Raw genomic sequence first — 19,328 nt, 5'->3', positions numbered from 1 at the left:
GTCATGATTTTTGAATTTATTAGGGGCTGTGATGAATGATAAAACGAATCATCCATTTACATATCTTGACACTGCTTTGGAGAATACTTATTTCTTACAAGCAAGTGTCACATTGTATATAAAAGCTGGCTAATTGTGTGCTAATCTTCTGCATTATCTAGAACTCTGTGATGTGGTATTCTATCAATAGTAATATTAATTTTACTTATTTCAGATGTATGAAATATCTTCTAAAACCCTACTTCTTTTATAATTTCTGCTTTCTCACATTGTATAATTTTGCATTCATCTGCTAATTAAGATTAGGAGTGCTAGTTATAGAATACATATTCACTTTAAACCATCAAGCTTTTGTAATACATAAAATACTAATATTTTATCCATTTTAAATATAAAAAGAGAGAAAGCATTTAAGACCATTACTAGATGTTGTGTTTGTTTTCATGGTTTTTTTTTTTTTTTCCACACAGTTCAATAGTTTCATTGATCTACTGTTTCTTACAAAAATCTGCCATGCTTTGTGAACTTCACTTTCTAATCTCATACAGCAACCCTTCCTTTATGTTATTCCTGCTCTCCCTGGTCCCAGAACAGTAGGGTTGCCTTGACAAATCTATTCAAAAGCCATTCCTCGGCCTTTATTGGTGGGGACTGGGGCCTTTGAAATTCTCTCCTCACTGCAACACAGCTGACATCTTCTTCCAGACAGAATGAATTAAGGAAATACAATAAGACACTTGATCTACCAGTCAAGGATCTTTCCACAGTGAGGACGGATTCCATGGTGCACAACCAGGGCAGCAAGCATCTAAAAATATACAATACATGCTTGTTTACCAGAATAGCAATCAGCGATTTTTCCAACATGATTGATAGGATGATTTATTTTAAAATAAAATCTGTCTGGAAATTCAGTGTGTGTGTGTGTGTGTGTGTTAGAAATTTTTTAAAAGCCATATGAAGCTAATCACATTTTTTTAAGCCAGACTTTAAATACAGAATCAAAATGTATAGAAGGAATATACATTGTTTTTATTTCATTTGTCTGAATGGTAAGTCATCATTATCTTAAAGATTGGCTTTAATATTGAAGGCTTTGTGTCCTCAACCACACAGCTTCAATTCACTAGGTTGTATTTCTTTTGAACTATTTGATACAGCCTTCATTGAACCCAGGTTGAAGTAAAAAATTACAGTATATTTATATAAGCCAAATTTTAAGGAATAAATGCAAAATTTATTTCTTGTAGTATTACAGAGACAAAGCTATAGTTCAAAAATGAAGCTATTCTTTCATATGATCAAGTTAATATTTATTTCCATCTAAAAGTTAAAAATGGACATCCTTTTCAGTTTTCCTTAATTATAATCTTAGCCTTTTGTTATAAATGTATTCCATCATCATTCACAGAAGCTTACATGTCTTCTTATCAAAACAGATAATTTGCTGAATTGTAGAAGATAAACTTTTTTCCACAGCCACATTGGTCATGAATAATACTGACTGTTTATATAAGAATTTTTTTTTACAGTGCATGGAAAAGAAATTGGATATACTTCTAGTGGTTGATTATATAGGATAAATTTATCTCTGCAGCCAGAAAAGTTGGTCTTGGTTTAAAAAATGTTTCAACGGAAAATTGTCTCTATTGCATTGCAGAATTGTTGTAATTGGGTCTCTAGCTCAGAACCATTAGACACATCAGTGGAGTCCATGCTGCCCGATTGTCCTCGAGTCTCAGCAGGTATGTGTTTGATGAGAAATGTGTGGGTTTTTTTCTAGGGTGAAAAATATGCTAATGAAATGTGGAATTCTATTTTGCGAATTAAGCATGTTGTTCTGCCTCATATCTTTGAATGAATTATTGGTAACATACGGCATGGGTCTGATCTACTACCAGAAATTTGTTAAGTGGCTGAAAATGCTTACTAACAAACCTAGTAAAGATGAATAGGTGAAGCAATTTGCAAGTAATATAGACAGTTGCCGCTGAAGCTTAGGGAGACAGGATGTACATAAATAAAAAGTTGATTAAGACAGGGACTGGTAGCTAATCAGGATCTCAGAATATTTGCCTTGGATTGAGTACCAAGTCAGTGATAGAACAGGCAGTCAAGGCTGTGAGTTCAGAGAAGAGAGATTGCTGTGACCTTTAGAAAAATTTTTCATGCAGAATATTTTGGCTGGACCTCGTGTAATAGGTAGGATGTGGATTATAGAAAGACATCAGGATGATATTCTAGGCAAAGGGAACAGAGCAGTGTAAGGAATAAGGGCTGGAATGGATCTGAAAATGTTCACAGGCAACAAAGGCAACATGGGCCTGCCTACTGGAAGAGGTAGAGGGTGAGGTACCTCAGGAAACAGGTGAGCTTAGGAAGACAATTTAAGGATGGAATTGATCTCCAGCCAACAGAGTTTGTACATTAGACTCTAATGTCTACATAAGAGGAGTGCTGATATTTTTTGTTGCTTTCTGGTTTTGGCTTTCACAATTCCCAACCAGTTTGGATGGTAAACACAAAATGAGCAGTGGTATCTGGTTATGGCTGCAGAACAAAAATGGGCTTGCTTTGGCCAGAGATGTCAGAGAACGAGCAGAAGTTTTGAAAACAAATTATTCCATAGGACAGTCATAGTGAACAGTTAATCACTAAGCACTTAGAGTTGCAGACATGTTTATATAATTGAAGGAAATAATTTGGAGAACAGTTCAAACATTAGGTAAAGAACTATTATGTAAAAAATTATTACCACTGTATTTCACTATCACAAATACCTAAACTTGAACTCAGCCTCACTGTCATAGATAAACTTTTCAGGTCTGTCAGTCAAGGTTCAATCAGAGAAACAGATAGGAGATATATATGCTACAATATATCTATATAATATGTATATGTGTGTATTTATATATATTATACAGTGTATATGTTATATATTATAGTACATATAATACATTCATATACATGTATGATATTATATATATATATATATTATATAATTAACTTTCTTTATTATCAGTAGTTGTGTTCTGTAAAGTCGCTGAGAATGCTGAATTAGTGAATCCTGGGGAAATACAAGATTAGGTTCCTACAAGCTTCTGGCCACAACATTTTTATTAACCAACCAATGTATAACCTTGCTTTATGAATGTTTCTATTTAAAGACACCTTATTTAATAAATATTGTTGAGTTCTCTAACGTTGAACTCACAGCCATCAACACTGTAACTCATACCTGAATGCAGCTTATCTAACACATTAATTTTCTCCATAAGACACATCATGGTCTTCTTAGGAACACTAGGGCTTAGTGGTTAGAAACACTAGACAATACTTCAGTGCTATCCTTGGAGGCCATTTCAGCCAGTGAAATCGCCAAAAAAAAAAAAAAGCACAAAAATGTGAAAAACATGGCACTAAATAGTCTGTGAAAAGGACCCTGAAACAAGAGAACTGAAACCAGAAAGTTAAGCATGGCCTTATTTGACCTTAGTTAGGAATGCAAGCTAGGCAACTCACATTTTTCACCACTCTGCACATGAGCATCAATTTGGGGGTTTTAAATAAATTTTAGTAAGTAGGTGAATTCACAAATGTGGAATCCACAAATAATGAGGATTGACTATATATAGTAAAGGATTTGTTAAAAGGATTTGACCTGGGATTTGACCAGAGCTGGTTAAGCTCTGTAAGAATGTCGACTTTGCATCCATGCTGGAGCTTGAGACCACAGAGCAGACCTTTATGAAAGGGAGATGGATGTAAAGTGATGGAGAGCAAGAATGAGACCCCCATGAACATGAACTGGAGCCCATGAGGATGGACATAAGCTCATGTTAGTTCTTTTTGCTTCTGTCCTTGGTGGTGTGGGTGTCCTATAGAAGGCAGTGTCCTATCCACACAGAGACACACACACACACACACACACACACACACACACACACACACACCTGGCCCAGGCATCAGGGATGCTGAAGGGGAATTCAGTGAGGGTGGAACAGGTGCACTTCTGGCCACTCATGCCGGTGCTTGAGCTAGCAGATGAACTACAACACGCATGAGCTAGAAATGGCTGCCGCTTGACTTCAGCCCTCCAAACGTCCCACAGAAATTTCCTTTCTGTAGCATCCTAACCAGAAACATACAATTTGAAACATAGTTCTGGGAAACATAGTTCAGTGTAGCCAAACTGACACATTACAGAGCCTCCACATTCACCCCTTGTCACCTTGGCAGTTATCCACATCTTCTTAAACCAAACTTAATCTGCAAATAATTGTAGACATTAACAAAGTCACGCTTGCACCTGATGTGATACAACTATCCCATGTACGAACGAAAACACACAACCCCTTTCCTCAGGAAAGGATACAAAGTTCTTTTATTGTCTTTGGCTGATGTCCACTCTTCTTACCTTTTGTATCCTGTAATTTAAATACTGAGAGATAAAGCTAATTATGCTGACACATCTTACATGAAATGATAAAGAAATAAGAGAGGAAAACAAAAATGTTTAATATGTGTGTTCAAATCAAAATAAGAAAGAAATACCCATAGTTATTACATTCCTCATTTTTGTAACTGGCCCTGTAGCTATAGCTGGTATTTAAAACTACCTTCATTCCACGTTCCCTTTGTTCTTAACAAGCACCTCAACTGGTCATGGTTCCTTGTCTGGTCGGCTGACCCATACCTTCATTGGAAACAGCCGGGCCATTAGGTATCCTGCCTGAATTAGATGGTTGTAGATTTCTGTTGACATTCATCACAGGAAATACTAACGGGTGTCCTAGATGGTTTGCTGTATTGCAGACACACTCCTCTTTATCCCCATTGTGTAGTAGCAACTTGGTTATCCCTTAGTAATCAGGATCAATCACCCCAGCCAATATAGTAATACTCTTCCATTCCTTGTTAATTCAGTGGTGTAAGGAGCCCATAGTGGCAAGATGACAGTCTCAGCTTCCAGTTCAATGGAATCATTGTTGTGTCACTCAATAGAAGCATTCCTCTCTGTGGAACTAAGACCTTTAGATCAGCAGAGCCTGAAATCATAGAAATGAGGAGACACAGTTTTGTTAGTAGGTCACTGAGAGTAATAACAAGAGAAACCAGTCCCATTTCCATCCCTTCATTCCCAGATCTGGGAGAATTATCACATGAATTAAATGCTGATTTAGGGTATGTACCACACCCTAGAATACCAATGTATTCTCAGCCCCACGAGGTGTTGTCACCTAACAGGCACTGTAACCTAGTCACCATTTTATGAAGCCTGCTGCTTAAGGGATAACAGGGAATATGGTAAGACCAGTGAATGTGGGTGGAGCTAAGGCTCTTTCTTGTCCTCTGACTTGGATCTCTCTGATGGAAGCCAACTGCTGTATTGTGAGTTGCTCTGTGCAGAGGCCCATGTGGCAAAGAATTGGTGGCTCTGGCCAGGAGTCAGTGAGTACCTGAGGCCTGCCCTCAGCCAGGTGTGTGACCTTGGAAAAGGATTCTCTCACAGATCAGCCTTGAGATACAGCCAACTCTTTGATTATGGTGAGACCCTATGCCAGCTACTCAGCTAAGCCACACTCAGATTCCTAACCCACAGAAGCTGTGTGTGCTCAATGTGTATCGTTTTAAGCTGCCCAGTTTTGGGGTTAATTCTTCTTCAGGAGTAAGTAATTTATACAACAGATTTAAACTGCACCTCTGGGGTGCCTGGGTGGCGCAGTCGGTTAAGCGTCCGACTTCAGCCAGGTCACGATCTCGCGGTCCGTGAGTTCGAGCCCCGCGTCGGGCTCTGGGCTGATGGCTCAGAGCCTGGAGCCTGTTTCCGGTTCTGTGTCTCCCTCTCTCTCTGCCCCTCCCCCGTTCATGCTCTGTCTCTCTCTGTCCCAAAAATAAATAAACGTTGAAAAAAAAAAAAAATAAAAAATAAACTGCACCTCTGGTGACCGCTCAAGCCTATGTAGAAACCACCAGAAGCTTTTTGGGGGCTAAAGCCTTGTAAGGCTCATCCTGCTCTGATATCTTAGGATTTAAGAGCAGCTTTCTAAAAAGGCAGTAAAAAGTTCATTGAAGATAATTCATTCCTAGCCTTGTTCCCTGACTGCCTCATTAGACTTTGCTGTACAATGTATCAGAGAAAAGATGTTAGGTTTCTTCTTTATCACATTTGCACACTATATCATTTGATCACTAAGTCTTCTCACTATGTAGCTCTTATTTTTCTTAGGACAGAATTTGCTGCTCCCTGTAACTTTTCTATTCCCTTTGGGTTTTTATTCCAAAAAATTTGGCTTAAATCAGAAGGAGATTTCATGTTCACTCCCCAGCATATATCTATCTATTCCTCAAATGTTTTTCTATCACTTATTATATTCCAGGTACTATTCTGGAAGTTGGGGGCATAGCAGTAAACAATAGCTTATCATGACTATCTTTTCTCCCCCCAAAATAAAAAAAAAATTAAAAAGAACTGTTTCCTGGACCTCTGCTAGTGGTAGATTCCTCCCTGTGAAACTGGCATCATGAGAAAAGAGGGCCAAACCCCCAGCATTTTCCACACGTACTTATAAAAACTGAACAGTTTTTCAATCAAAATCAGTGATTTCTCTCAAAGAGTTCTTTAAAAATGTTGAACAAGTGGTATGACATGATCAAAATGGGATTTTGAAGAAGATTAATTTAATAAATGGATAAAAGAAAGAAGCACAAACCTGGAGGCAGCAGACTCAGCCGGCCATGATGATAACACTAGTAGAGGCGGATGGGGTGAACTGGATTGGTGGCAATTGGAACAGACAGGAAAGGAGAGAGATGACAAATATGACTCGGGAAGAATCTGCACTCCCTGTTGGCAAATAGATTGCACGTGGAGGCTCAGTGAGAGGGAGAAGTAAGCTAGAATGAGAAGTAACTGGGATAATGAAAACATTACCAAAATATAGAGGAGCTGGAGGAGGAAATCAGTTAAGGGCAAGAGAGGATGAAACTATTCTATAGCCTACTTGATTGAGGTGATGGCACTTGAGGGACGGCAGGAAGTTCAAATGGAAATAACCAAAGCTTGTTGCTGTACCTTGGAAACACCTAAAATTCTCCAAGCCCAAGTTAATAATGGATATCTAGACTCTGCATTCAATTTAGTGAAGTCTTTTTTTCCCCCATCTTTCTAATTTATAAAGTTTTTCTTTTTTTTTTAATTTTTTTTTTTTTTTCTCAACGTTTATTTATTTTTGGGACAGAGAGAGAGACAGGGCATGAATGGGGGAGGGGCAGAGAGAGAGGGAGACACAGAATCGGAAACAGGCTCCAGGCTCTGAGCCATCAGCCCAGAGCCTGACGCGGGGCTCGAACTCCCGGACCGCGAGATCGTGACCTGGCTGAAGTCGGACGCTTAACCGACTGCGCCACCCAGGCGCCCCAAGTTTTTCTTAAGCGATATTGTTTTTATTGTTTGACTAAAGTCTGTGGTCATCACAGTGAAATTGCCTGTAAAAATACGTACTCATTTAAGACGGTATTTTTCCTTCATTGCTGAATATGTTTCCCTTCACAAAAAAATAGATCTGTTGTTCATAATAGATTCATTTTATCACTGTTATTTATCTGTGAATATATATGTATTTTAAAAACAGGTACAATAAAATTTTTAAGTTGTATTTAACATATCCATGGTCATTATTACCAGTACAGTCATGTTTTTATTTTTCTTTTGAAAACAAATATTACACTTGACAACTCCACACTTAGAAGTTGGCAGTGTTGTACCTTATGCTTAAAATGAAGGCTGACTTTTCACTTATAATATAGGGAATGGTGAATATTTGAAGGGTCTTGAATATCTGTCAACAGACTATTTGCCCCACCCCTATTAGTGGTGTTTCCTATTAGTAAAATCAGCCAGTTAAAAACACTGTTATTCAAGAAATTACATAACAGGTTAGTAGGACCTATGTTTATCGTTTATTGTATAGCCCACATTCTCCTTGTTTGTATGTCTGTTATGAAATGGCAACAGCAAGTATCCACCTCAGTTATCTTGTAGAAATGTTGTAAGAATAATTTGTGTAGTATCCGGAGGGACATTTTGAGTTCATCAGAAAGAAAGCCCTGTAAAAACCTAATGTGGTACTGTATATTCTCAATCGTCATTTTAGAATTTAAGGCTATCATTTTAAAACTATTAGTATTTTAATCATATGGGAATGAAAAAGCATTTGCAGACATATTGTCCCTTCCTTTCCCATCTCGAATTCTAATCTTAAACAACAAATAACTTAGTTGTTCATATTGTCGTTTGTGCTCTGTGACACTGATAAGGGTCACAAAATATTTCACAGAAACCAGAGTCACAGAAAGATAGAAAATACAGGATGAAAGCAACTGTGCTCCCTACGTGCCTCTCTGGGTGTATGTGTTCAGTCGGCACACCTTCATTCAGCAAACATTTACTGCAGTCTAGACGTTGTTCCAGGTGCCAAGGGGGTAGCAATGAATTACAACAAATAAAGGTCCCTTACAGAGCTTGCACTCTAGTAGGGGAGACAAATAGTAAACAAGATAAATGAGGAAAATATGTAGCATGCTAGATAGTGGTAATTGGTAGGATAAATATAAAGCAGGAAGAGAGGACTTGAAGCATGTGGAGATGGAGGCCAGAGAAGGCCTCACTGAGAAGATGACATTTCTGGGACATTCCTTCTAGTCCTGCTCTCCAGCCACTTCCCACTGATAAAGACAGTACTTGCCCATCTGACTTTAGAGATCCTTCCTAAATTCCAGGCTACCTACTGAGCTCAATATTCTGTACCCTTATTCCCTCCCAGCATTCTCTTGTTCTGGGTCCTTGAAAACCTCAACTTCTCATCAGATATATTTTATGAGTTCTGTAAGATTTCTGGTAACCATAAAGCATAGGAATGAGCAAGTTATTAAGGTACTCCACTCTTCCTTGAGCTACACATATAGTAAAGTGTAACATTTATATGGTGTCCTGGTTTTCACAGGCAAGGTTGCTTATGTCCAGGGGTGAAGGGACAGAGCCACTTCCAGGAGACCTGCAGGGTAAAAGGATCAGTATTTTGACACACCTGTGGTCACTCTGCACCAGGTTCACAAGGATGGCAGGCTCTGCCTCCTCACAGCTTCATTTTTCCACCTACTGTGAAGGAAATACCTGAAGCTAGATTCACTAAAGCTGTGTAGTCTAGAGATGTGATGCCTGTCAACTTATTTCCTCCCAGAACTTGTATCCATCTCATTTTTCCTTGTCCTTGTCTGTCATAGCTTGAGACAGGCCTTTCTCTAATATTTCATTTTATCTAGAACACTTGATATAAATCAGGGCACCTCAAAATTGGAAAGATAATAGCATAAATATTAAAAAAAGAAAAAGGAAAAAAGAGAACCATAGTAGTTGTCTTAGGGGTTAAGAATTAAACTTGAAAACTTACTATATTTAGATGACCTCATCTTGGTTCTGGATGTAGAAGGAGGCTGTTGATGACACATGCCTGTCAAGCCCCATTCCCCCTCCAGAACTGAAAGTGGAAAATTAGTAATTTCTAGGTATATTTGAATTGTAGAAAACCTGCTAACATAACCCTAATTTTACTTTGCTTAAATAATCCAGATTAACTCTTTACAGTGACTGAACTTACTGAATATTTGCTAAATATTTACTTCAGTTTACAGCTGAAAACATATCTTTAGGAAATGGCATGAAAGAGTTGTATCTCTCCTTTGTTAGTGAATAATCACTTGCTTCTAAAGATAGCAATGAAAAATCAACAGTAATTGCTTCTAGATGTGGTGTCATTCAGAATGTGTAGACAAGTTGAGTTGTCTAATATGTTTTTAGACACAGCTCAAATTAATTAGGTAATTGAAAATCTATACTTGCCTTGTAAACAGAACTTAAAATTCAAGGCATATTCTCATCTATGATACTGTACCACTATTTGACTATGTGTACTGCTCAAGAACTGTAGCATTCCTCTTCCCATTCAAAGGATATACATTTTAATCCTTTTAAGTGATGTTTTCATTAACTAAATAGCACTTTTCAGGCAGTTTTTGTTCATTACTGTAGAATTGGCCTTGTAGCTGTTATTCATCAGTTAGTTTCCCTATTCATTGTTCTATGCTACCTTATAATTATTAGTTAATGTAAGGGATGAGTATTCTAAAAGTTGACCACCAGAAATTCTTGTGTTTTCAGTGAATCATTCATTATAATTAGCTAGCATCAGGAATTCTGGGGAAATAACTGATTAGAGAATCATTTAGAATAACCTATCTAAATATGTGATATTTATGTAGATCACTAGTATTTTCCCTGATTATATATACTTAATCAGATCCAATATTTTCCTCTGCTTTTTATTCATTCAGTTTTCCAGTAATCACAGAGAATATAACTAGTTGCACTTCAAAAATCTCACTTAAAAAAAATTAAAAATAGCCACCATGTTTTTTACAGCTTTCTGAACCAATTTGCGAGAAATCCTTCAAAGAATTTGGCAGTAAAGGTGACAACTCTCCTTTTACTGAGCTAACTCTTCCTTTTAAAGATAAAAAAAATTAAACTATTTTTGGAATGCTTTAGGATAAATAACCAAATAATATGAATTTGTATTTGTACTTGAAAATTATACATTTTGAGTTAATTTGTAAGAGCGATTACATTTACTGTCCCGATAGCACTGTCTCATGGCTCTTAATGCTGTGTCCCTGATTGTTGGAAAAGTAAGTCAGTGCCAGTAGTACCTAAGACAGAAATGTTCACCCTTCTTACCATATATTAAGTATTGCTCTCCCTTCCCATGGCTGTCTGTGCTTCACTTGTCCTCTATTTCTCCTTCCCTCTGTCACTTCAGTCTGGGTCACTGCTCTTGATGGTTCCCTCTGTGTCTGTATTCTGACCTCTGACTCTCTGTCTCTCATCTGGCTTAGTCTCTGTGTCTGATTCTTTCCTTACAGTTTTTGGCTTCTGTGCGTCCCTGGCTTCAGTCCCCCCACCTAGAGTCTCTGTCTGCAGCCTGTGGCATCACATCTCCCCCAGCCCACCGTCTCTGCCCGCCCCTCCCTGCCTGACCTGTGTGGTTTGCCTGGGTCCACGGCCCGTCACTCCTCTTTGTGCACTTTGTGCCTCCCTCAAGCCACAAGGTCTCTGCCCTTAGCCACACATTCTGTGTCTGCTTCCATCTGCACCCACCCTGCCCGCTCTGTGTGTCTTGTCAGAGATGGACATCAAGTCACCAGTGACAAATCTGCTGACAAAATTACCCGGAACACAGAACTCTTCAGAAAAACTGTATTGCTTTCTAAAAGTGATCAGAAACATCTAAAATATAAATTCATTAGTACCAAGGTGAAAATTCAAAGTGAACATTAGGTACCATAGGCAGACCAGATATTTTCAGTGTATAAAATACCAAGATGTTCTAAGTTCGTTATCAGTACTTTAAAAGAAGTCATAGTATTTTTTTTTAAGTTTTTGTTTCATCATATTTTTAAAAAGATAGCCCTTTTTTAGAGGAAAATACTTCTATTTAATGATAAATTTTGAGAGATAATTTGATGAGTGAGTTCAGTTTTTAGGTACTAGAATTGATTTAACAGATACATGATGTCTAAATATTCCTTGAGAATTGGTATGGAATTTCTGTCCATATTGTTTATTAATATCCCTTCACTCATACGGATCTCACCCCAAGTATTCAATATGTTATGCCAATAAATAAAGAAATTTTATGCCAGCTAGCGTATAGATATTTTGAATAATCTCATGACACAATCCTTGACAGAATTCAGTTGTATTACATAATTTCTTAATTTCTAAAATACTTAGAAGTTACTTGTTGAAAATTTGGGCAAAGAAACATAAACATCATTTTAAGCTTTGTATAGCAAAGATCTCTATTAAATGAGACTCTTGTAAGAGACCTTAAATTAAAAATTGCTAATTGACTAAATTCAGTATTGGCTTAGAGATTCTTCTAGTTTTAGCAAATACTTGAGGTATGTTTAGAAAGCAAATATGAATTATTTCAGATTTTTACTTTTATTTCCTTTTAGTAAATTGCCTTCAAAAAATTTTAGTGTTTCTTCCCATTTTAATTTATGTGGCAAAGTAGCCATACCTTTCCTGCTTAGTTTCCACAAGGAAAATGATTAAGCTTTGAAAAAGAGATGGTTGACTTAAGGCCACAAATACAAGTGATTAAATATAACCAATATTTGGGGCACCTGGGTGGCTCAGTCAGGTAAGCATCTGACTTCAGCTCAGGGCATGATCTCACGGTTCATGGGTTGGAGCCCCATGTTGGGCTGTGCGCTGACAACTCAGAACCTGGAGCCTGCTTTGGATTCTGTGTCTCCCTCTTGCTCTGCCCCTCCTCTGTGCTCTGTCTCCCTCTGTCTCTCAAAAATAAATAAACTTTAAAAAAAATTTTAAAAATAAACACAACCAATATTTGAGAAACATTAGTGAGAAATGGTGGGAAAGCTACTTGTGGAATTAGATGATATGCAGTTTGAATTTTATAGTGAAAGTACAGTCTTCTATAACCTTTGTAGTTCCAATTTTTGCAGCACCAATATGGAAGAACAGTCTCTCAGAGTTACTTCGTTTGGCTTTTCTTCAGAAATAACATCAAGCAGGGGCGCCCGGGTGGCGCAGTCGGTTAAGCGTCCGACTTCAGCCAGGTCCTGATCTCGCGGTCCGTGAGTTCGAGCCCCGCGTCAGGCTCTGGGCTGATGGCTCAGAGCCTGGAGCCTGTTTCCGATTCTGTGTCTCCCTCTCTCTCTGCCCCTCCCCAGTTCATGCTCTGTCTCTCTCTGTCCCAAAAAAAGTAAATAAACATTGAAAAAAAAAAATTTAAAAAAAAAAAGAAATAACATCAAGCATATAAAATCAACATATGTGGCAAAGCCCAAATTTCAGAAAACCCAAATTTAGTTATTTTTACCAATTAATAATTTCTAATTAATTAGTTTCCCCTAAGATTAGAGTCTAACTTCCTGTCTTTCCACAAACTTGAGTTATTCTTGGTTGTTTTGAGGCAAAAAACTAACTGTAAATATGTGTTCCTTAATTCCATAAAGATTTATTGAGCACTTAATATGTACTAGGCACTAGTCTAGACTAACAGTGTAAAGATTGATAGATGTGCCTCTTGCCCCTCAAGGAGTTTGTGGTCTCCTAGCAAAAAGTCTTCTGTTTATTGCAAAGATTCTCTTTGTTCCTAAATAGAGAGCGTTCATTGAAATATATGGAGTGGGGAGGAAAGTTAAGGACATATGATAAACTCCTTCAGGACCCAAGAGTAATTCTTAGTTCCCTGACATCCTCCTTTATTGACTGGTACCCCACTGCCACGTAAGAGTTAGCACATCTTCTGAAACTGTCCACCATCCTTCCATGCTATTGTGAGACCCTGACTTTCTACTTCAGATACCTGTTTCAAATGAATATATTACTTGTCATTTCAAACTCTTTAATGGTAGTAAGTCACCACTTATGAGTAAAAGCTTTAGATTTGTCATGACTGTGGGTAGTTTGTACTCTCCCAAATATGTAGGAGAATTAATTGTATAATATGATCAGATGAAGATTTATAATCACACTGCCTATAAAATAGGGATAACACTAGTACCATCTCATCGCGTTATGGTCAGAATTAAGTGAAACCATCCATATAGGACTGTTAAAATTCCTGGCATATAGTTGAGGCTCAGTAAATGTAGTCATTCTTCACTTTGCGTGGTCCCAAATACCCAAATTTCAGTTACCATAGTTTAGTTAAATAACGCCAAATTCCACCCCCCACACACATACAAAAAAAAAACAAGGTTCACATTTCAGTTACCCCAATGTATTAACTGGGAATGATTGCATTCAGTACAAAGCTCTATGTAAATAACAGAAGCACATCGTGATCAGCAGCCAGTCACATCACTTCTTTCTAAGTTTTCACTGGCCACTGCATATCTGTTATTCAGTTTATGCACAGATAGCACTATCTTCCATTTTATAAAAATAGATGACCAAAAGAGACCTGGCCAACAAAGATGAAAGTGCAGCAAAGAAATGGAATGCAGGAAGTAAAATTGTAAAGTGTTTGTGACGAAAAAGATGAAGATGTCCCGGAGAGAGTGACGCTAGCAAAAAACACTCCACATGAAATGAATGCTCAGAGGTATTTCACGACATTGGAAGTGCGAAGGATAAAATGCTGGAAGCTGATCCAAACTTAGGAGTATGAAAATTAGCCAAGGCATAGAAAAGATTTGCTTGAACTCTATCATAAGTTCTATGAGGAGAAGGCAAGCACTGTTCAAACAACTTTGGTAAGTTTTTTACCAAGAAATAGAACATTTTCATTCTCAGTGTTTCTAATGTTTTAAATTCTTTTTAACATTTATTTATTTTTGAGAGAGCGAGACAGAGCACAAGTAGAGGAGGGGACACAGAATCCAAAGCAGGCTCCATGCTCTGCACTGTCAGCACAGAGCCTGATGCGGGGCCCTAACTCACGTACCGCAAGATCATGACCTAAGCTGAGGTCAGACGCTTAACTGACTGAGCCACCCAGGTGCCTCTGTTTCTAATGCTTTAAATTACAGTGTACTAAATACAGTTGTTTTTACCATTTTTTTTAATTCCCCTACTTTTTGCTGGCCACAGGTGGATTTTTATGTTTTGACAAAAAAAAAAAAATTTTTTTAAGGTCATGGAACAACCATAGTTTTTCCCATTGACTGTCATGATAACTGTGCATGGTTTCAACTTACATGGTCATTTTTTATAGTCATTTTATACTGTGCAGACCAAGGACTTCCTATAGTTATTATTATTAGAAATTGTTTTATCCAGCAAGTCAAGTTCTACAGTTTTAGAGAAATTGTTCAGTTTTTTTCAATATTGAGAATTAAAAAATTTCTGTCATTTCTCTCCTGCTTGTATCTTTGTATTTTCTAGACTAAGTCCTGATTCCAGTCATGTCTTTTCACAGCGTTAACTCTTAGAGCCTCCCCATGCATCTTCTATTGAAATACAGTATTTATCCTCAGTTTGCCTGTTCTTTAGTATTCAACCTCATTTCTTCATTGTCCTTAATCTACTAAAATTCCACGCTGACCCTTTTCCCTTTCATTCTTCTTGCTAATGTCCTGTTCTTCCACACTCCCTGAAAGACGCTTGGTTCTTTAATAAATTGTTTTTCTTTCAGAATGACACCTGCCCTAGAACATATCCCTGTGAGAAACTTCTTTAAATTCATTGGTTTCTTCCTTATGTTTCATCTACATTCCTGTCAATCATAGAAGACAAATGTCTTTCTTGAATTTAAATTATTACAAGAAATTCTGTGTAAGCAAAATGTAAAATTCTAGCTGGAAGTTAACCAAGTTAACACTTGGAAATGATGCCATGATTGGCAACAAAATAAAAATTAAAAATAAATGCTGTGCATTTTCACTATATACCTTTTTATACTTCTGGAGCCATGTGAATGTAGAGTTGGACATTCCAAAAAACCGTTAAATTTTCATTAAATACATAATGATAATTGAAATCTTGCTTTCAGTTCTCCATTCACACATAGCTGCTTTGACATAATTGCTTCCCAGAGTTCTGAGGCTTTCAGAAGATGAAACCTTCATCTGCCTGATGTTATGTGCACACACCTAGAATGGAGAACAGGCTACTGAGAGCTGCAGTGAACTCTAGAGAAATAAATGTGGGTTTGGGCATGAGTGTTCTGCTCAGAAGAGACGTTGATAGCCTGGTTGGTTCTCTTTAAGACCTTTGGAATCATAGTGAGATGACTTTGAGGAGGATTCAGGTAATGACTTACTACCTCACTGTCTGAAACCAGGGACTTTGTTGGGTTTAAAATGCTAAAAGGAGTTTTTAATTTATACATTTAGATAGAGTTACTGTGTTGGAACTTAAAATTTTAAGTCTGGTACTACCTCTTTTCCGTGGTCGTTATTGCATTTCATGTTACTGAACATAAGTGTTCATTTTTCCAGAAAAGATATAAGTGTCTCTGTTAGGTCTGCTTTAGTTCATAGTTTCCTAAGGAGATTCCAGGGAAATTCAGAGACTCCAAATATTGCGATGGTAATGGCACCAAGATCAATTAATTTGGAATTTCTTTAACAAAGAAAAAAAAAATACAGTGCCTAAAAGAATTATCTCCTATAAACAGAAATTCTCCTCTACTTCTCATTTACTTCTCTGAGGCCATATCACCTCCTGAATTACTGGTTTCATTGGTCATAAGTTGTCATTTCTGTTAGGTGTATTTTACTACTCAATATAATAGAATATTTTTCATTAAACAAGTTGTGTGTCTCTTGCTCTACAGTGTAAGGAGAGTACAAATTTGAATGCAGAAGAACAGTGACTAGACTAATCAATGCAAGAACATCCTTAAAGCTTTTCTTGTGTAACAAGGGCAAACTCAGCTAAAAAGTTTGTTTAAATCCCACTTGACATAACAAGAACCTTTACACTTTATCTATCTGTGACTATCTGTGAATATACCTGACTCATCACCAGAGTGCCTTTCAACTCAGCCCTGCTCAGCTCAGTTGCTCTTCCTGCCTTATATAGATAGACATTTAAAATTCTTTGAGGCTTCTGGTGAAGGCTGTAGAGTTTTTATATTTAATATTATTTTATAGCACAGGAAGTTCATAGTTCATGAACACTGCAGCTCTACAAAATATAATGGAAGGATTTTTCCCCATATACGCAAAACCACTTTGTAGCCTCTGGCTATGTGGTTGTTTTACATCTGTGTCATGAACTTTTACTTCTAAGCAGCAATTATATCACAGCAGAGTCATTTTTTTTAATAACAAAAAGAAGTAACAACAACAACAACAAAAGCCCTTCATAATCTGAATCTGAAAGTAAGATAATGAAGAGATTCTATGTCGGTAGTCCTACTACATTCTAGTTTTTCTCTACATATTTTATGAGTAAAGCGTTTGACCATCAGTAGCTGTCCTTTCACCCTGTTCTTGTCTTCTACTCTCTCCTGTGCCGAACAGTGCTATTAATCTATTTTACGCATTTATTTCTTTTTTAACATTTTTATTTTTTAACGTTTATTTATTTTTGAGAGACAGAGAGAGAGTACAAGCAGGGGAGGGGCAGAGAGAGAGAGAGAGAGAGACAGAGAGACAGAGAGAGACACAGAGAGAGAGAATCCAAAGCAGACTCCAGGCTCTGAGCTGTCAGCACAGAGCCTAATGCGGGGCTCCCACAAACGGTGAAATCATGACCTGAGCCAGACACAAAACTGACTAAGCCACTCAGGTGCCTCACAACTTCAGTATTATTCTGTGCACTTTACCTGCAGGTACACTTATGTCTTAATTGCTTAATTTATCTTTGATGCCTCACTTTGTCTTAATGCACTTTTTTACTTAAAAATCCACACAAAGGTTTAACGGTTTAATCATTTCCATGTATTTTGAGGTAGTTTTCAATGAACTAAATTGTTGTAAGGTGTGGTGTTGACTCTCTCACTGGAAGTTGCGAGGCATCTTTCCTTACTATCCTCAGCTGCCACAGTTTTCCTGGATGCCTGACTTTACTTCCTAGACCCAGAGAGAAACAAACCTCCGAGTGCTTGGATCTTGTCTCCTACCTTTGCCTTTTGTCCTGCTCCTTGACTAATGTGGTTCTTGGGGACCTACACCTGCCCTTCAGGTGAACAGTGCCTTTACACCCTGATGCATGGTCAGTGCTAGGTTATTAGGACACCTGCCGAGTGGAGGAAACTCTGAAAATAGCACCATCCGATCTGCCTTACCCTCTCTGCCTGACTTGTTCATCATTCTTAGATCTCCCAGTCTACTCTGTTGATTTAATTACATTCAAAATGTTTGTTTTGTTTTGGTTTTGTTCCTCTGCTAGAGAAATGACGTTTCTCATATATTCTTGAACAAAGCCCTCTCCTCTGTCTGGAGCATGAGCAGCTTTGGGAGAGGTGTTAATTGGAGAGATGAGGAAGCGAAGATCACCTTCCTAGACAATAAGATAACTGATCAACAGGATAGTGTGAGTGAAAGCCGGATCTCCTTCACATCCAGGTGTCTTTATGCACATACCATACTGAGAACACTGTGGATAGCTCATGCATTAGCATATGCTTTGGCCCATAAGTACAAAAAGAATGGTGTCTATAATGTCCATAGGAGATATCATATCTCCTAGGTGGGGAGGTAAGACATGAAACTCCAGCTAACTTTTAAGGCTGCCAATTTATCTAAGTGGAAATGCAGTAAGTTCGGGGCCAAGGGAGACCACTGTGGTCCCCAGTGTATGGGCAAAATTTCCCAAAGGGATGAAACTTGAAGCAAGCCCTATAAGAATGTTTATTATTAACTTTGCCTCCACAATTTCCTGCTTCTTACCATTAGTGGATCTTGGCAGCCAGTTTTGCTGTCTTAGAATAGAGAATACTTACGGAGAGCCTAATAATACAAATCCTGGTGCTTTGTGCATTTCTGCTTAAAAACCAACTTCTCTTAACTCCCAAGATCCTAATAATAGAAAATGGTTAACTTCTCTTTGAGCAAATGTAGCTGTCCTGTTCTCCTGACAGTTTTTCTCCTTCCCCATTTAGATTATAAATACACAGGAGCCTGGGACCATGTGTTTCTTATCCTTACTTTGTAATTCCCTATGGATAAGACTGGCCCGCTTCGTACATTGTAATCTAATCACTCACTAAGAGGTCTCTGTATTTGTTGAAGGTGATGGATTAGCCTTTCAAGCGCCCCAGCCCAAGCATTGCTGGTTGTCTTGGGCATACCCATCACCTGCCTTCTTCTGATCTCTGTTTTCTCTTCCAACCAAATATGCTCCTGTTTGTTGTTTTTTTCCCCCCTGATCACTCCATTTCCCTAGCATATTAAATATACTTTTATGGAGATGTCAAGACTTCTCTTAAGAATATGGGCTTTTATTTGTGGCGGCCCACATGCATTAACGGGAGATAGGCATGTTGGCTGATGAAATCTGCCCAAGTACAGAGAAAGCCTTAATTGAAAGCACCCAAGTTAATTTTAAAACCCATCAAGTTAATATAGCTTTACTTTTTCATTTAGGAAATGTTTTTAGCTACTATGTTTTCACTCGTTTAATATAATCTTTCCTCAAATTTACTTGAATTCACTTTTTTTTTCCAATTCACTAAAAATATTTTTCTCCAGCTATTGTTTTTAGACAACTAATGAACCTTTTCTCTGTGGTTCTCTCCTGCAAATGGGCTGGTTTCAATATGTGGGTTTTAATTTATATA

At 37.7% G+C, this 19,328-nt stretch overlaps 1 protein-coding gene across 7 annotated transcripts in view; it reads left to right on the top strand.

Annotated features, from left to right (window-relative positions):
- The window catches only part of FAM172A (family with sequence similarity 172 member A), a 436,993-nt gene that overhangs the window by 283,817 nt on the left and 133,848 nt on the right, over window positions 1–19,328 (top strand). For all 7 annotated transcript variants that reach the window (XM_030324802.1, XM_030324786.1, XM_030324762.1 and 4 more), the window contains one exon: window positions 1,661–1,745. In XM_030324802.1, the coding sequence (XP_030180662.1) occupies window positions 1,661–1,745 (85 nt within the window). The remainder of the gene's footprint in view (window positions 1–1,660; window positions 1,746–19,328) is intronic.

The sequence above is a fragment of the Lynx canadensis genome, chromosome A1 (assembly GCF_007474595.2).
Source record: "Lynx canadensis isolate LIC74 chromosome A1, mLynCan4.pri.v2, whole genome shotgun sequence".
NCBI lineage: Eukaryota > Metazoa > Chordata > Mammalia > Carnivora > Felidae > Lynx > Lynx canadensis.
The sequence above is the reverse complement of the archived record's forward strand: the minus strand, read 5'-3'. Positions and strand labels throughout refer to the sequence as shown.